This window comes from Procambarus clarkii, chromosome 8 (genome assembly GCF_040958095.1).
Source record: "Procambarus clarkii isolate CNS0578487 chromosome 8, FALCON_Pclarkii_2.0, whole genome shotgun sequence".
NCBI classification, from domain to species: domain Eukaryota; kingdom Metazoa; phylum Arthropoda; class Malacostraca; order Decapoda; family Cambaridae; genus Procambarus; species Procambarus clarkii.
In genome coordinates this window covers 5,660,303-5,682,545 of record NC_091157.1, presented here as the reverse complement: position 1 = coordinate 5,682,545, position 22,243 = coordinate 5,660,303, and the positions used below count along the sequence as shown (strand labels likewise).

At 45.0% G+C, this 22,243-nt stretch overlaps 1 protein-coding gene across 1 annotated transcript; it reads right to left on the bottom strand.

Annotated features, from left to right (window-relative positions):
* Positions 1–21,478: 21,478 nt before the first annotated feature.
* LOC138359478 (autotransporter adhesin BpaC-like) lies at positions 21,479–22,012 on the bottom strand. Its single transcript, XM_069318717.1, has one exon. The coding sequence runs from the start codon at positions 22,010–22,012 to the stop codon at positions 21,479–21,481; it is 534 nt and encodes a 177-aa protein (XP_069174818.1).
* Between the last annotated feature and the right edge of the window lie 231 nt (positions 22,013–22,243).

The following is a 22,243-nucleotide window of genomic DNA, read 5'->3' as shown; positions in this document are numbered from 1 at the left end:
GGTCCCACTGAGAGTTCTCTCTTCACTGTGTTGTTGTCTCCTGGTCCCACTGAGAGTTCTCTCTTCACTGTGTTGTTGTCTCCTGGTCCCACTGAGAGTTCTTTCTTCACTGTGTTGTTGTCTCCTGGTCCCACTGAGAGTTCTCTCTTCACTGTGTTGTTGTCTCCTGGTCCCACTGAGAGTTCTCTCTTCACTGTGTTGTTGTCTCCTGGTCCCACTGAGAGTTCTCTCTTCACTGTGTTGTTGTCTCCTGGTCCCACTGAGAGTTCTCTCTTCACTGTGTTGTTGTCTCCTGGTCCCACTGAGAGTTCTCTCTTCACTGTGTTGTTGTCTCCTGGTCCCACTGAGAGTTCTCTCTTCACTGTGTTGTTGTCTCCTGGTCCCACTGAGAGTTCTCTCTTCAATGTGTTGTTGTCTCCTGGTCCCACTGAGAGTTCTCTCTTCAATGTTGTTGTCTCCTGGTCCCACTGAGAGAAGACCAGGACAATGTTAAATCAGTGCTAACGACGCGTCCTCACGTAACAAATAACGGGACAAGGCAGAAGGTCTTGAGACTAGCATTAAAGCTTGTCCCTGAACTATACGTGACGACAGGCGGCGGCAAAGACCTGTTCTTAGAGTGCCGGCAAATAGACTGTAGAGTGTGAGGACATGATTGAGACGTAGACAGTTTTATCTAGGGGAGGTTGGTATAAGTTCCTCTGCCTACTACATCCACGCAAGTCTCTCCCAAGGTCCGCGTTCGGTGCCACACTTCGTTCAAGGCGAAAATAATCGGCTTTCACGGGACTCCAGTTGACGTATGCCAGGTGCTTGGTGTACTACTTCCTTTCTTGCAATGTCCTCTCTGAGCTTGGGAGAGCCGGGAAGTGCCGCTAATGAGGACAGACGAGGCGACCAAACAGATTTCCTGGAAGGTATTTCTATAAAGTGTACGGCCAACGTCTTGTGTGAAGTGTCTTAAAGTGATCTTGTTAAGGTCTGAAGGGGGTTGTAGGCTGGCTGGAAGTGATCTTATGGTCTGAGGGTGGGAGTTATAGGTCATAGTCCTCTTGATGGATCTATCTAGCTGGTTGGATGGTTTGCTGCCTGGCTGCCTGGCTGCCTGGCTGGCTGCCCGCCTGCCTGCCTGCCTGCCTGCCTGCCTGCCTGCCTGCCTGCCTGCCTGCTTGCCTGCTTGCCTGCTTGCCTGCCCGCCTGCCCGCCTGCCCGCCTGCCCGCCTGCCCGCCTGCCCGCCTGCCTGCCTGCCTGCCTGCCTGCCTGCCTGCCTGCCTGCCTGCCTGCCTGCCTGCCTGCCTGCCTGCCTGCCTGCCCGCCCGTCTTGCCAGTCAGCCAGTAAACCAGTCAACCAGTTGACTAGCTAACGCAAGCAACGGAACCTGGTTGTGACAACCGTTCTCCCGCGCTGACAATCATCGCTCACAATCATCAGCTTCTAATCAATTCCGATAAAAAAAAATTGTGTGCAAAGTAATAATTGCTATACAATTGTAACAATTGCTATTGTATAGAGGTTAGGGCACCTCTGGCTATATCACCCCCATTCGTCCTATAATATATGAGGGGTTATGAATGAGGTATACCCCCCCCCCCCACACACATCCAAGTGAATTGTAGTGGTGTAATGTTGACAAGCCCATCATGTTGGGCTTGTCATGTGCACGGAATATGTGGTGCGAGGTGCATGTTGTTGTTGCAGCTTCCATGTAATGGGTGTCCTCCCAGCCCTTCCTCTCTCCCTTCCCCTTCCCATTATATGAGAAAAAGCTTTTGTCATAACGTGAAGCTGTATAACTTCTGCATATTATTAGTGTCGAGGTGAAGCTGTATTCGTGAGGCTTCCAAGGCTCGGGTCAGTCACAAACAAGACGTGGATACATGTGTCATTGGGACACCTGACGGAGGACACGTGTGTCTTTGAGACACCTGTAAAGTGTCTCAGCCTTTCGCTCACCTGAGAGACAGAGCTGGTACAAGTGTCCAGTGTCCGGATATGTGTTTTACACGAACGGAAAAAAATATATTAGTTGTTCCGGAATATGAAGTGAACTCCTTATAGTGACGGACGTGATCGCGAGGAGCTGCGACGGACGTGACGGCGAGGAGCCGCATCGGACGTGATCGCGAGGACCTGCGACGGACGTGACGGCGAGGAGCTGCGACGGACGTGACGGCGAGGAGCTGCGACGGACGTGATCGCGATGAGCTGCGACGGACGTGACGGCGAGGAGCCGCGACGGACGTGACGGCGAGGACCTGCGACGGACGTGATCGCAATGAGTCGCGACGGACGTAACCACGAGGAGCTGCGACGGACGTGACCGCGAGGAGCCGCATCGGACGTAACCGCGAGGAGCCGCGACGGACGTGACCGCGATGAGCCGCGACGGACGTGACCGCGATGAGCCGCACACGGACGTAACCGCAATGAGCCGCGACGGCCGTAATCGCGAGACTGACGAACAAAAATTAATTAAAACGCGGTATATCGACTCCCTGTTACAGCACCCCCCCCCCCCCCCACCAAGCTCATATCCTCACTACGATCAAACTCGATATTAACACCATCAACTGAATTAACTTCCATAATGGCATTTAACCACCAATTCAGATTCGTTTCCAAAATGAGCAGCGCCCTGGACCTAAAAAAAAAAAGGATGGACAACACAGTTCCACAGGAACACGAGTCGCGTGAAAGAATTTATCCCAGCGAGGGTTGGCCCTGAGAATAGGTCCAACAGGAAGCCGCGTAGGGGGTATGTAAATTGGGGGAGGGTGGCTGGGGCAAGGGGGTGGGTGTCTGGGGGAGGGGAAAGATAGAGGGAGGGGGGTGGCTGGGGGAGGGGAAAGGTAGAGGGAGGGGGGTGGCTGGGGGAGGGGAAAGGTAGAGGGAGGTGGTGGCTGGGGGAGGGGAGGGAGGGGAGTGGCTGGGGAAGGGGAAAGGTAGGGGGGGTTGATAGGAGAGCGAGGCGTCTCCTCTTGCAGAAGTCTTTCTAACATTGATAGAGGGGAAATGAGAGGTTGAGGGAGGGGAGGTAGAGGAAGGATGGGGGGGGGAAGGATCGAGGAGGGGATGGGAGAGGGGGGGGGGAGGAACGGCATATTCAGCTTCTTGTAACACTACTGGCGGAAGTGTTGGACCTGATTGGTAAGTTGTTCTGCAAACAATTGCTCTGTATTTGGAGGGGTTCCTCTCCCCCCCCCCCTCACTGTTGGGGGTAGGAGGGGGAGAGGTACCGATGGTGGTGACTAAACGAAACGTCCTGCACAATCGACTTGAGAATGGTTCAGGACGGACCGAAACGTCGTCGTCGTCCCTTCACCTTCTAGTGTGCGGTCTGGTCAGCAATATTGCCTCCTGTTGTTCATTATGTATTAGATATCTCCGTTCTGGGACTTCTTCCCTTCACTGTTTACCGCTTACGACATTTATTCCATTTTTCCAATTTGCCCCCTTTCCTATCCCCCTTTCCTATCCCCCTTTCCCATCCCCCTTCCACAGCTTGGTGCTAGAGGTTGTGGGGGTGGATCTGTGACGGATGACGTCTGGCAATTCAGGAGGCCAGTCAGCACATTCTCTTCCTGTTTAACACACACACACACATTCAGAGTCCTGATCTCAGGCAGGGCGAGACGTATGGGCAAGTCTCCTTACACCCGTTGCCTCTGTTCTCCCAGCAGTGATTAGGAACCTGGGTGTTAGTAGACTGTTGTGGGTGGCATCCTGGGGGAATGGTCAAGTGCTGCATATATATCCCAGGTATACTCGGATTTCCCACAAACGCCGCAAGGCTAAGAAACTATAGCGCCGTAAGGCTAAGAAACTATAGCGCCGCAAGGCTAAGAAACTATAGCGTCGCAAGGCTAAGAAACTATAGCGCCGCAAGGCTAAGAAACTATAGCCCCGCAAGGCCACTTCAACGAATGGGCCACAAGGTCTCAAAGTCCCCCCCCAAAAAAAAGGCTTCACGCCCAAAATAACCACAATAGAATCCTCCGAAGGGACTTGCATACAAGTCCAAGTCCTGCCTGAATGTATCTCTCTCTCTCTTCCACCAAAAATAACAATAAAAATTACAGGGAGATCAAATTAATCCGCCGAGTGAAAGTCAGACAATCAGCCACACGCTGTAATCAGCCTTCGAAATGAGAGCTGTTGTTTACCTTATTATGTAGGATCAGCTGGATGTGCAGAGGGACTTAATTCTACACAGAGGTTCCTAGTTCACATCCTATGTGACAAATTAGGATTATTTATACAAAAAAAAAGGGAAGGGGGTGGTAGGAGAAAAGCACACAGAAACTGTATTGGAGGGGACCTACATTCCCTCCAATGCGTTATGTGTGGTTTCCTCCGAGGCTATGGGTCCCCCTTCTTCCAGCCAGAGGGACTGAATATAATATATATATATATATATATATTATTGAATGTGGCTGAAAGAAAGAGAGCTGTGATTCTAGCGTGAATCTTTTAGTTTTTAAGAAATAGTAAATGTCCATGGTTAATTTTAAGTTTTATTAGGCTTGGGTTAGGTAAGATTACCCAAAGACTTGTGTCTTTGGGTAATCTTACCCAAAGTTTATCTTATCTTTGGGTTCGTTAATTAGGTAAGATTAGGTAAGAGTTGTGTTTCGTTAATTTGTTGTTGTTATCAAAGGCAGAGTTCGAATGCTTGCTAACCTTAAGGTAAAGTGTAAGGGAGGCAGGTGTAGGTAAGTTACAGTGTAAGGGAGGCAGGTGTAGGTAAGTTACAGTGTAAGGCAGGCAGGTGTAGGTAAGTTACAGTGTAAGGGAGGCAGGTGTAGGTAAGGTAAAGTGTAAGGGAGGCAGGTGTAGGTAAGTTACAGTGTAAGGGAGGCAGGTGTAGGTAAGTTACAGTGTAAGGCAGGCAGGTGTAGGTAAGTTACAGTGTAAGGGAGGCAGGTGTAGGTAAGCCACACTGTAAGGGAGGCAGGTGTAGGTAAGCCACACTGTAAAGGAAGGTAGTGCTCATTAATCTTATTATTTATCGACCTAGCACAAAAAAAAATATGTGGCGCTTTCTCTTAAATGATAAAAACTTAATGCCAACCATCAAAGTCAAGAAAAACCCTAAAATTTCTCATGAACCCCTTGGCAGCGTCCCCAAGCAATCATACTGAGCCTGCCACTGTATAATACATTATAATAACCAAATCACAGTATTGGTAACAAAGCACTATACAACCCATTAACAAACTCTGGATGAGTGAATAAACGAACTCTTACTCTCGGGTGACTTCCTCGAGTTCTAAACTCTAATGCTCTTAACTGAAGTAAAAGTGTAAGGCCAGAAAATCGACTTGAGAATGGTTCAGGATGGACCGAAACGTCGTCGTCCCTTCACCTTCTAGTGTGTGGTCTGGTCAACAGTTTAAGATCAGTTTAACTGAAGTAATATCTGCTTAACTGAATCCAAACTCTTCGCACTCAACACATGTCCAGCATGTTCGAGACGATTCAAGAACGAAATGAACCAAATTTCGAACCCTGCGCAGGTAGTGATGCCTGGACTCTGAACCTATAGTGTTCACCTGTGTTCACCCGGCAGGAATTGGCCACAGGTTGTAAATCTATTGCCAGGTCGTGTTTCAGGGAAGAAAACTATTAGGGGAAGACTAACGTGAACAAAGGGAAAGGGGAAAAAACTTTAAGCCTTGCTAATGAAAGGCAGATGTATCTATTTCTGTACCTGCTAGACACTTCTACTGTATCCAAAGTACAAAAGCAGATGTTTGACAGTGTGGAGCGAGGCTTCAACCCGACACAAAGAAACGCCTGCTTTCAGGCGCCCACAGTCACGTGGATATCAGTCACAACAGCTGCTTTGATCCACTTTTGATTAACAATAGCACTGATGGTATCTACTCCACGAAGGATTCGATCCGGTCACCCTCTTCACAGCGATGCCGACACACTGCCCGAGTAGTCACGAAAACAGGTGAATTGTTGGGACGTTTTCCTTCTCTTAAATCTCAAATTTGTCGGCAGACACCTGAACCGCCCATTGACTGGTTCAGCCCCTCATAAACAATGGCTAAATGCTCGTTAATCCAGCCGCTAAACCCCTCCTTATTTATGAATGAAAAATACTATTCACACGAGCCCCCATTACTTATCCTCCGGCTCCCTCCTTATTTATGAATGAAAAATACTATTCACACCAGCCCCCATTACTTATCCTCCGGCTGGGCTCGTTAAAGCGGCGGCTGCGACCCCTATGTGACGCATGCTTCAGTTTTAACATTGTGTATTAAAAATATGTTTTTATCATTTAAATTATTATATATTTCAGTTCTGTGTATAGTTAGGCATTGGTTAGGTTAGATGTTTAGACCGTTTGCGTTTATGTATTTGAATTTGAAGTACGTGAGATGAGTATTTATATGGAGTTACGATTTTGGAAAAAATGTTGCCAGCGAAGCACTGTTCAAAAAATGTTCGAACATCAGCATTTACGAGTCGTTTGTAAACCATTTTTCCATTTACACACGGATTAGATTTACACATGGATTAGATTTACACACGGATTAGATTTACACACGGATTAGATTTACACATGGATTAGATTTACACATGGATTAGATTTACACATGGATTAGAGAGCAAGTGCTCTTTGTTAAGTCAGGTCGGGGCTCCATGACTCAACCTTTTGGGGCTGATCCGACCATTGGGTCGACTCTGGCACGACCCGGGGCCAGATTCACGAAGCGGTTACGCAAGCACTTACGAAACCTGTACATCTTTCCTCAATCTTTGACGGCTTTGGTTACATTTATTAAAGAGTTTTACAAGCATGAAAACTTGCCAATCAACTGTTGTTATTGTTATAAACAGCCTCCTGGTGCTTCGGAGCTCATTAACTGTTTAATAATTGTAAACAAAGCCGCCAAAGATGGAGAAAAGATGTACAGGTTCGTAAGTGCTTCGTGAATCTGGCACCCAGGTAAGCATTTACAGAGGTGGGATTCGAACGGAGGACGTCAGCAAAACACTGTTGGAGAGATGCTAGAGAGTCATCAATTGTGTGTGGCAGCCCGGACTCCTTAATAGTGCTGACCTTCACCAACCTGTGGCACTCTAGAGGCTCTAGAGGGGGGGGGGTGTGCCTGGAGGATCGAGAATTAGCTCTTGGGCCCCGCCTTTCTAGCCGTCGGTTAAGGCAATGACTCCTGTCTTGTTTCCGTGTCGTGTACGCGCGCGTGTGTTTGTGTGCGTGTGTGTGTGTGTGTGTGTGTGTGTGTGTGTGTGTGTGTGTGTGTGTGTGTGTGTGTGTGTGTGTGTGTGTGCGCGCGTGTGTTTGTGTGTGTGTGTGTGTGTGTGTGTGTGTGTGTGTGTGTGTGTGTGTGTGTGTGTGTGTGTGTGTACTCACCTATTTGCGCTTGGGGGGTTGAGCTCTGGCTCTTTAGTCCCGCCTCTCAACTGTCAATCAACTGGTGTACACATTCCTGAGCCTACTGGGCTCTATCATATCTACATTTGAAACTGTAAACACACACACCATCAGAACTCTTATGATCTCGACCAACCTATGTCCGTAGCGAACCCCAGACCATTCCCCCTGCAAAATTTGGCGAGGCTAGCCCCAGGCTTCAGGCCTTTAGCCTTGGACAAAAAAAAAAGACAGACGCACATTTTTCTTCTAAACACATACGCTAGTTCTAACATGTCTCCTCTATTGCAATATTGCGAATGACATCAGCCGTTTGCATACATTTCTATGCAATTAGGGGTCAGGGATGATTGCAAGAGTGCAACCAGTTCTCGCACTTTCTTACAGTCCATATTGACTTATTAAATGCGTGCATATGTGACATACTAAACATACTAGTTTACCTTGAAAAGCTTCATAGAAAACACCGACCTTACCTAATCTTCTTAGTATGTTAAGATAAGCATCTTATTGCTTCGTAATTACAATTATTACTTAACCTAAACCTATAATAGGTTAAGTAATAATTGTAATTACGAAGCAATAAGATGCTTATCTTAACATACTAAGAAGGTTAGGTAAGGTCGGTGTTTTCTATGAAGCTTTTCAAGGTAAACTAGTATGTTTAGTATGTCACATATGCACGTATTTAATAAGTCAATATTGACTATACGAAAGTGCGAGAACGGGTTGAAGAGTGATGAGGACAGTGTAGCTAAAAACACACCGAAACTACGACGTTGGTACAACGTTCGAACAAGTTTTAACACCCCCTAACCAGTTATAACAACCAATATAGCAAGTTGTAACAACGTTCTAATACGTCATAAACACGTTTAGCCAAGATGTAACAACTTTATTACAAGTTGTAACAACGTTCTAATACGTCATAAACACGTTAAGCCAAGATGTAACAACTTTAATACAAGTTGTAACAAGCGGGAAAATAGAGACAGTTTCGGTTTGTGTTTCCAAGGTGGGCGGATCCCGACACAGAGATGAGGTCAATATTTGTCCCCCAATTAAAATGCAATGACTTGTTACCTGCAATTCGTAAACCAATCCAATTATTTCACGTTTACGGTGAAAACAATTATGTATATAAACACACACTACACTTGTTGGTATATTTAAATAAAATATATTGTTTAAGGTCCCCCTCTACCTTCCTCTACCTTGGGGTATACATAGCTCTCCCTACCACGGGTCTACCTTATCTTGAGGTTATCTTGAGATGATTTCGGGGCTTAGTGTCCCCGCGGCCCGGTCCTCGACCAGGCCTCCACCCCCCAGGAAGCAGCCCCTGACAGCTGACTAACTCCCAGGTACCTATTTACTGCTAGGTAACAGGGGGCATCAGGGGTGAAAGAAACTCTGTCCATCGTTTCTCTCCGGCGCCCGAGATCGAACCCGGGACCACAGGATCACGCGTACAGTGTTCTGTCCGCTCAGCCACCGGCTCCCGGATACCTTGGTTGTATACATAACTCCCCGCCGACTATGAATACATTATACATACTATGATAGGTGATTAAAAAGACAAGGATCAGAAGCTATTAGAAAATGATGGGGAAGTCTGTGACACCAAGCGTCAGGGCTCATGAACGGCAGTTCATGGACCACAACATTAATAGAATTCTGTGACAGGATGAAAACTGGACAAGAGAGAGTGAGGCAGACTGCACATGTTCGCACTGTCAGAGATCCTCGAACGTGCTATATCCAGGGGTGACTTGTACTCACACACCTGCATGAGCTACAGGGAAGGTTAGTAAGTGTGTCCCGCACAATACTAGGAGTCAGTTGTGTATGTCATATGTGTTAATAGTACTAGAGGGAAATACCCAGCTTCACTTTAATGTCTAAACATACGAGGAAGACAAATGTGAATTGAAACATTTAACACTAAATAATAAATTCCTTTATTCTTTAGTGTTAAGGGAAGCCAGTCCTTGTATTCCTACACTGAGCAGGGAGCCGCTTAACACCCCGCATTCATCCGTCATGAAACTAGATCCTGAATCACATGACTCCCACTTTCTAATTCAAGCCTGTTTAATCATCTGAGCTGCATAATTGCTTAAGATAACGTTCCCGAGTAAAATATGAGAAAATTTAACTCTGATATCTATTTGAACTGGAGAGAAATAAAATAGTGAACATTTGAATGTCAGTGCTACGCGCTCAGGTGAGCTCAGTCTTGTCTAGTCAGCCGTGGAGAGCGGACGTGTGGTTGAACACTCCACAAAACTCTGTAATTGTTTATGTTTCCATATTTTCTACAATTCCTGTCACATTCTTATGTTGTCTTAGATTTCTAACAAGAGTCTAATATAGTTTTCCAGGTGAAATAAGTTAATTTTAGTGGCAATTACTGCCACCTTCGATGTATTTTCTTTGATAAAACATGTAAATAACATGTGATTATATTTTGATGATTTTATAAGTGAGTTGTCCTCCTCGTCTGTATAATGTCACTATAACATGTTAGTTACTCTAAATGGCGTTCTATAACCCTGGCATCAATAGACGAAGTGATTAACTAATACTTTGTATGATAGATGTATTATGTTACTCAATTCCTAGAATATGTTCAATGGGTCCCACAAGTTAGAGACATAAACTGAGACGACGTACACAGTCACCAGTCAACTGCTGACAGGAGTGATGGGATCAGCCTCAAGGATATTCTGTATACTATTAACTTCTCGTCCAGTTAAGGCCAGGAAGGTGATATAAGTCTGGAATCTCTGATGATTCATTTACTACTTTCATTACCAATGCATTGCTAGTGTTCTTGTTAGTATATCATTAGCAGCTACATAATTATGTATATATATATATATATTAGTATATTTTGGTAGCAGTCTTTCCTGTAGACATATATTATTAAATATGACCGAAAAAGTAAGATTAATAATTCTAACACGAATTTTCTCAATCTTTCGTACATTACGCTTCACTGTTGGAGGTAAATCAAAAATTAATTCTCCAAAATTCATTTTTATTTCTAGTCTGACGCGACACGGGCGCGTTTCGTAAAACTTATTACATTTTCAAAAACTTTAGTTCACAAATACACAACTGAATAGAACTTACGTATCTCAGATTTTATATCTACATTTGAGTGAGGTGGGAGGGGTGATGTGGCATTAACACAAGACAGAACAAGAGGGGATATTAATAGGGTATTAAAAGTATCAACACAAGACAGAACACAAACAATGGGTATTGAATAGAAGTGTTTGTAGAAAGCCTATTGGTCCATATTTCTTGATGCTTCTATATTGGAGCGGAGTCTTGAGGTGGGTAGAATATAGTTGTGCAATAATTGGCTGTTGATTGCTGGTGTTGACTTCTTGATGTGTAGTGCCTCGCAAACGTCAAGCCGCCTGCTATCGCTGTATCTATCGATGATTTCTGTGTTGTTTACTAGGATTTCTCTGGCGATGGTTTGGTTGTGGGAAGAGATTATATGTTCCTTAATGGAGCCCTGTTGCTTATGCATCGTTAAACGCCTAGAAAGAGATGTTGTTGTCTTGCCTATATACTGGGTTTTTTGGAGCTTACAGTCCCCAAGTGGGCATTTGAAGGCATAGACGACGTTAGTCTCTTTTAAAGCGTTCTGTTTTGTGTCTGGAGAGTTTCTCATGAGTAGGCTGGCCGTTTTTCTGGTTTTATAGTAAATCGTCAGTTGTATCCTCTGATTTTTGTCTGTAGGGATAACGTTTCTATTAACAATATCTTTCAGGACCCTTTCCTCTTTTTTATGAGCTGTGGAAAAGAAGTTCCTGTAAAATAGTCTAATAGGGGGTATAGGTGTTGTGTTAGTTGTCTCTTCAGAGGTTGCATGGCTTTTCACTTTCCTTCTTATGATGTCTTCGACGAAACCATTGGAGAAGCCGTTATTGACTAGGACCTGCCTTACCCTACAGAGTTCTTCATCGACTTGCTTCCATTCTGAGCTGTGGCTGAGAGCACGGTCGACGTATGCGTTAACAACACTCCTCTTGTACCTGTCAGGGCAGTCGCTGTTGGCATTTAGGCACATTCCTATGTTTGTTTCCTTAGTGTAGACTGCAGTGTGGAAACCTCCGCCCTGTTCCATGACTGTTACATCTAGAAAGGGCAGCTTCCCATCCTTTTCCATCCTTTTCTGTCCCCCGAGCTTAAAGCGGCAGCTAAAAGCCTTCGTGAGAACAAGGAGATAGTTGTCAGGAGAGGTGACAAGTCGCCAATATATGTCATTCTTAAAAAAGACGAATATCTGGCGAAAATGAACATCATACTCTCTGACCAAACTAAGTTCCAAAGGGTAACGAAGGACACTACAGCCGAATTAAAAGCAAAGGTCAACAAACTGATCGAAACTGTGAACGCCAAGAAATCCGGACTCCACCTGCCAAAGATCATTGGGGAATATAAACCTGGATATGCGTATGGAAATGTCAAGACGCACAAGCCTGGAAACCCACTTCGGCCAATCATTAGCCAGATACCCACACCCACGTACAGACTGGCGAAGCGACTCAACGGCCTGCTGACTCCTTATGTTCCTTGCGCCTTCAGCCTGAAGTCTCCAAAGGAATTTGTTGACTTACTGCGGGGCACACGGGCCACAGGGATAAGAGCCTCGTTGGACGTAGAATCGCTGTTTACCAACGTACCTGTGGACGAGACAATCGGAATGATAGCCGACAGAGTGTATCGTGATCCAGCCTGTACTCCTCTTGACATACCAGAAAATATTCTGAGGAAACTACTCCAAGCTTGTACTAAAGAGGCACCCTTCTTGAGCCCGGATGGGCACATGTATAAGCAAGTAGATGGGGTCGCCATGGGTTCTCCCCTAGGTGTCCTGTTTGCAAACTTCTATATGGGTACCATCGAGCAAAAAGTCTTAGTCGACATGAACTTGAAACCGGCCATATACTGCAGGTATGTTGACGACATTTTTACACAGGTACCTGATGTCAGACATCTGCAGGAGCTGAAGGAGGCATTTGAGCAGAGTTCCGTGCTGCGTTTCACTTACGAGATGGAAAAGGATGGGAAGCTGCCCTTTCTAGATGTAACAGTCATGGAAAAGGGCGGAGGTTTCCACACTGCAGTCTACACTAAGGAAACAAACATAGGAATGTGCCTAAATGCCAACAGCGACTGCCCTGACAGGTACAAGAGGAGTGTTGTTAACGCATATGTCGACCGTGCTCTCAGCCACAGCTCAGAATGGAAGCAAGTCGACGAAGAACTCTGTAGGGTAAGGCAGGTCCTAGTCAATAACGGCTTCTCCAATGGTTTCGTCGAAGACATCATAAGAAGGAAAGTGAAAAGCCATGCAACCTCTGAAGAGACAACTAACACAACACCTATACCCCCTATTAGACTATTTTACAGGAACTTCTTTTCCACAGCTCATAAAAAAGAGGAAAGGGTCCTGAAAGATATTGTTAATAGAAACGTTATCCCTACAGACAAAAATCAGAGGATACAACTGACGATTTACTATAAAACCAGAAAAACGGCCAGCCTACTCATGAGAAATTCTCCAGACACAAAACAGAACGCTTTAAAAGAGACTAACGTCGTCTATGCCTTCAAATGCCCACTTGGGGACTGTAAGCTCCAAAAAACCCAGTATATAGGCAAGACAACAACATCTCTTTCTAGGCGTTTAACGATGCATAAGCAACAGGGCTCCATTAAGGAACATATAATCTCTTCCCACAACCAAACCATCGCCAGAGAAATCCTAGTAAACAACACAGAAATCATCGATAGATACAGCGATAGCAGGCGGCTTGACGTTTGCGAGGCACTACACATCAAGAAGTCAACACCAGCAATCAACAGCCAATTATTGCACAACTATATTCTACCCACCTCAAGACTTCGCTCCAATATAGAAGCATCAAGAAATATGGACCAATAGGCTTTCTACAAACACTTCTATTCAATACCCATTGTTTGTGTTCTGTCTTGTGTTGATACTTTTAATACCCTATTAATATCCCCTCTTGTTCTGTCTTGTGTTAATGCCACATCACCCCTCCCACCTCACTCAAATGTAGATATAAAATCTGAGATACGTAAGTTCTATTCAGTTGTGTATTTGTGAACTAAAGTCTTTGAAAATGTAATAAGTTTTACGAAACGCGCCCGTGTCGCGTCAGACTAGAAATAAAAATGAATTTTGGAGAATTAATTTTTGATTTACCTCCAACAGTGAAGCGTAATGTACGAAAGATTGAGAAAATTCGTGTTAGAATTATTAATCTTACTTTTTCGGTCATATTTAATAATATATATATATATATATATATATATATATATATATATATATATATATATATATATATATATATATATATATATATATATATATATAACTGAAAACTCACACCCCTGAAGTGACTCGAACCCATACTGCCAGGAGCACTTTGCAGCTGGTGTACAGGGCACCTAATCCACTCGACCATCACGACCGGACAAAGTTTTCAGTTGCATGTATGCCTGGGGACCATTCAGGCTTGTTCGCATATATATATATATATATATATATATATATATATATATATATATATATATATATATATATATATATATATATATATGTAGGTTAATACAAAATTTTTTAATGTATTGGTGATGATGGAAGTTAATTTTTGCGCGGGAAATTAATGAATTATGTGGTGGTAATGTCCGCTCACAACAGCGCCTGACCACTGGGCGGCCCCCAACCGTGTATCTGCATTTAAAATAATAATTAGGTTGTGGGGGGAAAAACGTTAATGTGGCCGCGAAACATTTTCATCACAGTGTAATTTTTACGCACAAGTCCCCTCCTGTGTTAGGTAAGTCCACTACGGGGCTCACCATAGCCCGTGCTACTTGGAACTTTTGGTTCCGTGTAGCTGAATCTTAAACAAACATAATTATGTAGTCTTTGGAGGACTAATTCATATAGCCACGTGGCACTGTGCCAGTGTCACGTGGCTTTCAGTGCCTCCTCCTCCTCCCCTCAATGACTCTTGAAATATATTAAGTGGACTTTGAATTATTACTTGTAAACTGTATATTGTAAAACATTATGCACCGATGTCTACAAAATAAAAATAAAAATTCTATTATATTTTGAGGGTAATTAGGATGTGAAATATACGTAATTAGCTCCACCACGTCTCGAACCTGTAGTATCTTCTCCTTCTCCTCTTCCTTATTTATATTTCTTATTTCTATTTCTTCCTCTGTCTCTTTTCCCCCCCTCCCTCTCCCTCACTTCCTTTCCCCGTAACCCTCCTCTCACTCCAATATTCTCTCCCTCCCCTCTTTCTCTTTCCTTCCTCCCTTTCAGAACATACAACCCCAACACACACACACACACACACACACACACACACACACACACACACACACACACACACACACACACACACACACACACACACATGAAGGGGATTGATAGGGTAGATAAAGACAGTCTATTTAACACAAGGGGAACACGCACAAGGGGACACAGGTGGAAACTGAGTGCCCAAATGAGCCACAGAGATATTAGAAAGAACTTTTTTAGTGTCAGAGTGGTTGACAAATGGAATGCATTAGGAAGTGATGTGGTGGAGGCTGACTCCATACACAGTTTCAAGTGTAGATATGACAGAGCCCGATAGGCTCATGAATCTGTACACCTGTTGATTGACGGTTGAGAGGCGGGACCAAAGAGCCAGAGCTCAACCCCCGCAAACACAACTAGGTGAGTACACACACACACACACACACACACACACACACACACACACACAGAGGAACTATTCCCAGAGGAATAGAGACTATGAGGTCTATTCCCAGAGGGTATAGACTCATTCTTTTCAATGTTTGCTGACGACGCCAAAATTATGAGAAGGATTAAGACAGAGGAGGACAGCTTGAGGCTTCAAGAAGACCTGGACAAGCTGCAGGAATGGTCGAACAAATGGATGTTAGAGTTTAACCCAAGAAAATGTAATGTAATGAAGATAGGAGTAGGAAGCAGGATACCAGATACAAGGTATCACTTGGGAGATGAAATACTTCAAGAGTCAGAGAGAGAGAAAGACCTGGGGGTTGATATCACGCCAGACCTGTCCCCTGAAGCTCATATCAAGAGGATAACATCAGCAGTATATGCCAGGTTGGCTAACATAAGAACGGCCTTTAGAAACTTGTGTAAGGAATCTTTCAGAACATTATATACCACATATGTCAGACCAATCCTGGAGTATGCGGCTCCAGCATGGAGTCCATATCTAGTCAAGCATAAGACTAAACTGGAAAAAGTTCAAAGGTTTGCCACCAGACTAGTACCCGAGCTGAGAGGTATGAGCTACGAGGAGAGACTACGGGAATTGACCCTCACTTCGTTGGAAGACAGAAGAGTTAGGGGGGACATGATCACCACATTCAAGATTCTCAAGGGAATCGACAGGGTTGATAAAGACAGGCTATTTAACACAAGGAGCACACGCACTAGGGGACACAGGTGGAAACTGAGTGCCCAAATGAGCCACAGAGATATTAGAAAGAACTTTTTTAGTGTCAGAGTGATTGACAAATGGAATGCATTAGGAAGCAAAGTGGTGGAGGCTGACTCCATACACAGTTTCAAGTGTAGATATGATAGAGCCCAATAGGCTCAGGAACCTGTACACCTGTTGATTGACGGTTGAGAGGCGGGACCAAAGAGCCAGAGCTCAACCCCCGCAAGCACAACTAGGTGAGTACAACTAGGTGAGTACACACACACACACACACACACACACACACACACACACACACACACACACACACACACACACACACACACAAGGTGTACAGCGAACAAGGGGACACAGGTGGAAACTGAGTGCCCAAATGAGCCACAGAGATATTAGAAAGAACTTTTTTAGTGTCAGAGTGGTTGACAAATGGAATGCATTAGGAAGCAATGTGGTGGAGGCTGATTCCATACACAGTTTCAAATGTAGATGTGACAGAGCCCAATAGGCTCAGGAATCTCTACACCAGTTGATCGACAGTTGAGAGGCGGGACCAAAGAGCCAAAACTCAACCCCCGCAAGCACAAATGGGTGAGTACAAATAGATAAGTACACAACATGAACACAGTGTTAGTTTACCACTGATGTTTACCCTGAGACAACGTTTGTAACAACCGTATTTTTATTAAAATAAGGTCGGTATTACGTTGTACATGATATCACATCACAACTAAAAAAACTGTTCAATGGAAAACCAAACCCTATATGTCTTTCGAGTGGCCGCAGGGAGCTGCAATAGGGGCTGATCATTCCTGAAGATGGATAACAGGGCCAACCCTGACCCGCCTATGACTGTACTCTACCGCCGATGTATCATCATGCAAAGTTAGGTGAGGCTAGCGTTTGGCCTGCAACATCGGACAGACAGACAGACAGACAGAAAAACACTCATTTTACAGATATATGTTGCAATCTGTAGTTTCGTTAGTAATAACAATTACTTGTATCTTCTGCGGCTCGAACTGGAGCCAGGATTTTGCCAATAAGGAACGTCTTAAACCACCTTAAAACCACCGCTCGGGTTGAGATTTAAAGCGATCGTGGAGCACTCTAATGGCGTGTCCCTGGAAACACAAAACGAAACTGTCTCTATTTTCCGCTTGTTACAACTTGTAATAAAGTTGTTTCATCTTAGCTTAACGTGCGTATGACATATTAGAACGTTGTGACAACTTGCTATATTAGTTATTATATCTGGTTAGGAGGTGTTAAAACTTGTTCGAACGTTGTACCAACGTCGTAGTTTCGGTGTGTTTGACGGGGTGGAGATAATTCTCTCCACCTTCTCTCTAAAATAGTGTATATAACCCACAACGCATGTTCAATGTACAAGAATACAAGTCAGTTGGTGGTGTGGTCTGGGTTCGAGGGTCGTCAGTGGTGGGAGGTCAGGTAAGCCCCTGCAAATTAATTAAACAGGTGAAGAGGCGTCGCTATATTGGATCACTTAGCATGGGAGAGTGGCATCAGTTTAACCCAGCCAACCTGTTTCTCCCACACACAGCTCTCACACCTACCCGTTCCACACCTTCCTGTTCCACACCTCCCTGTTCCACTACACCTCCCACACCTGAACAAATCCACAAAGGCCGTGACGAGGATTCGAACCTGCGTCTGGGAGCATCCCAGACGCTGCCTTAATCGACTGAGCTACGACATGGTCAAAAAAGAGTTGAAACCTAAGTTCTACTGAACTTACTGGATCCTGCAGCCTCTCCGAGACACAAACCAGGGGACAGATTCACGGAAGCACTTACGCAAACACTTACGAACCTGTACATCTTTTCTCAATCTTTCGCGGCTTTGTTTACAGTTATTAAACAGTTAATGAGCTCCGAAGCACCAGGAGGCTGTTTATAACAATAACAACAGTTGAATGGAAAGTTTTCATGCTTGTAAACTGTTTAATAAATGTAACCAAAGCCGTCAAAGATTGAGGAAAGATGTACACGTTCGTCAGTACTTTCGTGAATTTGGCCCCTGGATTTGACACAACTCCCCCATGTACTCGAGCTATTTCAATAGGCCGTTCTCCCTCTTGGCATTACACTCCCACACCTGCTACACTCCCACACCTGCTACACTCCCACCCTTGCTACACTCCCAGACCTGCTACACTCCCACACCTGCTACACTCCCACACCTGCTACACTCCCACACCTGCTACACTCCCACACCTGCTACACTCCCACACCTGCTACACTCCCACACCTGCTACACTCGCACCCTTGCTACACTCCCACACCTGCTACACTCCCACCCTTGCTACACTCCCACACCTGCCTGTTCGGAACACAATTCCGTCCTGCGCAGTGTGACCAACCGCCGGCCCAGACACAGATTAACTGCAGCAAAAGTGACTGTCGCTCGTCATCTCTGGAGCCCCAATCTCTTAAAACATCCTAATCAATAATCCAAAACTTCCCCTCGGGAGGTAAATTAGATTTTGCGTTGAGGGATTCGCCAGTTAATCTTCGGCTCCATTTAGCCTCGGACACAATCGATAAATGTTTGAATGGATCACCATAGCATTAATTAACTCCGGCAAATTTGTAAAAAAAATCTAATTTTTCCCTCCAGGCCTTGAGTGCCGGCGGGCGGCTGATGAACCATTCAACCGGAGGCCGGTGTGAAGCCGGATGGAATTGGTCAATAAATTAGCATAACCCGACCCATCACGAAGGCCAGAATAGGGTTAACAGGCAAGAGTGAGAGGGTGGGGGGGGGGGTTCATGCTAGATGGGGGGGGGGGGGGAGGGAAGGTGGGGGGGGTGAGGTAGGGAAAGAGTAATGTGGGAGTGTGTTGGTGGGAGAGTGTGGGAGATATTCACATTTTACACACACACACGCACGCTTCATTTTTTCACAATAAAAAAAGATAAAAACTATTTGGAGTAAAACCAAAAAGTTAGAAAACGTCACTGTAAAAACGTCAAACTATACAGGTCTAGACGGGTGATAGACAATCGAGCTACGGGGGCTCACCATAGCCCGTGCTACTTGGAACTTATGTTCCGAGTAGCTGAATCTATAACAACAACAATCGAGTCCCGTTCACTACACAAACCATCCAGGATGCTATAGTGGAGGAACCTCTCATTTACACTGAATTGGGTGTATTTTACCACCCAATAAATTCAGATGTATTTACCCCCCCCCCCCTATTGAAATGTTGTTGTATCCACCGATTACAGTTTACATGAGCGTGATATTCCTTAACTATGTGTGCAGCGAACAATGGTAATTTTGCATGGTTGTTGCAGGAGTTCTATGTTGTATGGATTTATGAAGGTTTGGGAAAACCATTATAAAAGTTGAGAGAGCAGAGGTCACTACGAGCCAGAAATATGTCGACATGAGTTGAGATACTGTGGTACCAATTGGACTCACTGGTCTATACTTACCCCATGAGTTACTGTGAACGTGTGAGAGCTAGAGAGAGAGAGAGAGAGCGTGTGTGAGAGCTACAGAGTGAGAGTGTATGAGAAACTATATGCTCACCTGACTATAGCAAGGGGATATAACACGTTAACCACACGCCCAGTGGACCAGGTATATATATATATATATATATATATATATATATATATATATATATATATATATATATATATATATATATATATATATATATTTATATTTATAATATATATATATATATATATATATATATATATATATATATATATATATATATATATATATATATATATATATATATATATATATATATATATATATATATTCATCGCCAATCGATGTATTCAATTCTTTTGGGAGGACTTCGGGTCGTCTCTCGTCGACGATTGAATTCGAAATGAAACCTCGACTCGAGGACCTAACTGGGCGAGCTGGTTGCTTGCTTGTTTGCTTGCTTGCTTGCTTGCTTGGTTTCGTAGCTGGTTGGATATCTGTCTGCTTAGGTGTTTGATTGGTCGGTTGGCTAGCTGGGTGGGTATTCAAATAGGTATATGTAGGGACTCACACACACACATAAAGTATCTATGCTCCACCGAACAATTTGAGACGTGGTTCACTGTCTCGAATTCTTTTTGTCGACTGAAGGGGTTGCGGGAAGAGGTACTCCACCATCCCAGGGAGACTGTGTGTGTGTGTGTGTGTGTGTGTGTGTGTGTGTGTGTGTGTGTGTGTGTGTGTGTGTGTGTGTGTGTGTGTGTGTGTGTGTGTACTCACCTAATTGTGCTTTGCGGGGGTTGAGCTCTGGCTCTTTGGTACCGCCTCTCAACTGTTAATCAACTAATATACAGGTTCCTGAGCCTACTGGGTTCTTATCATATCTACACGTGAAGCTGTGTATGGAGTCAACCTCCACCACATCACTGCCTAGTGCATATCATTTGTCTACTACTCTGGCACTGAAAATTTCTTTCTAACGTCTCTATGGCTCATTTGGGCACTCAATTTCCACCTGTGTGTGTGCGTGCGTGTGTGTGTGTGTGTGTGTGTGTGTGTGTGTGTGTGTGTGTGTGTGTGTGTGTGTGTGTGTGTGTGTGTGTGTGTGTGTGTGTGTGTGTGTTAAGCAATATGATCTCCAATATCTGTGCCTGCAGGGAAAAAATACATTACTTCTGAGGCTTGCGTAATGTCTCTTTTCCATCCATGTCTTGTTCTAGTCTTGTTGTAAACTCGTCCAGGACAAGTATCGTGCGCGCGTCAGAGCACTTAACGTACGTCATACGCACGGAAGTGAGACATCTGAAGCAGACTTCATTCACAGCTTCCAATTCATACATGACAAGAGCCCCATTGAATCCAGAAACCTATTCAGCATTCGATTGAAAGTCGAGACCAAAGAACTGAAGCTCAACATAAGCAACAACTACGCGAGTTGACACACGCACATACATACATACATACATGATGCATACAAGATACATATCACTCTCTGTGCTCCACCTTCCCGGACTGAACTTTGGTGAAGGAATTCAGAGCAGCGAGTCTGTACCCCTGTGATGTATCGGGCCTCTGGTGCGGTATGTTGTTGGTTTAGATTCAGCTACTCAGAACCAGTTCCAAGTAGCACGGGCTATGGTGAGCCCTTAGTGGACTTACCTGGCACAGGAGCGGGGCAAGTAGCACGGGCTATGGTGAGCCCGTAGTGGACTTACCTGGCACAGGAGCGGGGCAAGTAGCACGGGCTATGGTGAGCCCGTAGCTTACCTGGCACAGGAGCGGGGCAAGTAGCACGGGCTATGGTGAGCCCGTAGAGGACTTACCCGACACAGGAGCGACGCTGTGGTGTGCTAATGGCGGTGTTGGTGGCAGAGCTAGTGAGCGTGGTCTTAGTGGCAGGATGTACAGGTTCTGGGGGGGGGACTTGATGAGCCCGCGGCCTGCATGTGAACCGGTGTTGAGGTGGGGGAGACTTTGGGAGGTATTCATCAAGCTTCATTATCTCCGCTACCAAAGGTATCCATCAATAGTCATCAGTGTCAACCGCTTGGTATTAGCTCGTTGTCGTCACGGGCTGATGTAGTGTTACAGGCTTCTGTATCGTCGTCACAGGCTGCTGTATCGTCGTTACAGGCTGCTGTATCGTCGCTACAGGCTACTGTATCGTCGTTACAGGCTGCTGTATCGTTACAGGCTGCTGTATCGTCGTTACAGGCTGCTGTATCGTCGTCACATGCTGCTGTATCGTTACAGGCTGCTGTATCGTCGTCACAGGCTATTGTATCGTCGTTATAGACTGCTGTATCGTCGTCACAGGCTGTTGTATCGTCGTTACAGGCTGTTGTATCGTCGTTACAGGCTGTTGTACCGTCGTCACAGGCTATTGTATCGTCGTTATAGACTGCTGTATCGTCGCTACAGGCTGCTGTATCGTCGCTACAGGCTGCTGTATCGTCGCTACAGGCTGCTGTATCGTCGCTACAGGCTGCTGTATCGTCGCTACAGGCTGCTGTATCGTCGCTACAGGCTGCTGTATCGTCATCACAAGCTGCTGTATCGTCGTTACATCTCATCTCTCATTTGCATCCTCCATCACCTCAGACTTCACACATTCTCTCTGCTTTTCTCTGTTTCCTCTACTTTTTCACCTTGCCCATCTCTCTCTCTGTTTCCGACTTCTTTTCTGTATTTTGTCTTGTCATTTTCCTTTTTATTATCCACCTTTCCCTGTCTCTATTGGCTCTACTTTGTTCGTGTTCTCCAGCATTAGCGTCCATCATGGCCAGCGAGACTCTTCCCAGCCT

Coding starts and splice junctions, on each gene's coding strand:
- LOC138359478 (XM_069318717.1), bottom strand. CDS start 22,012: ATGAGATGTAACGACGATACAGCAGCTTGTGATGACGATACAGCAGCC.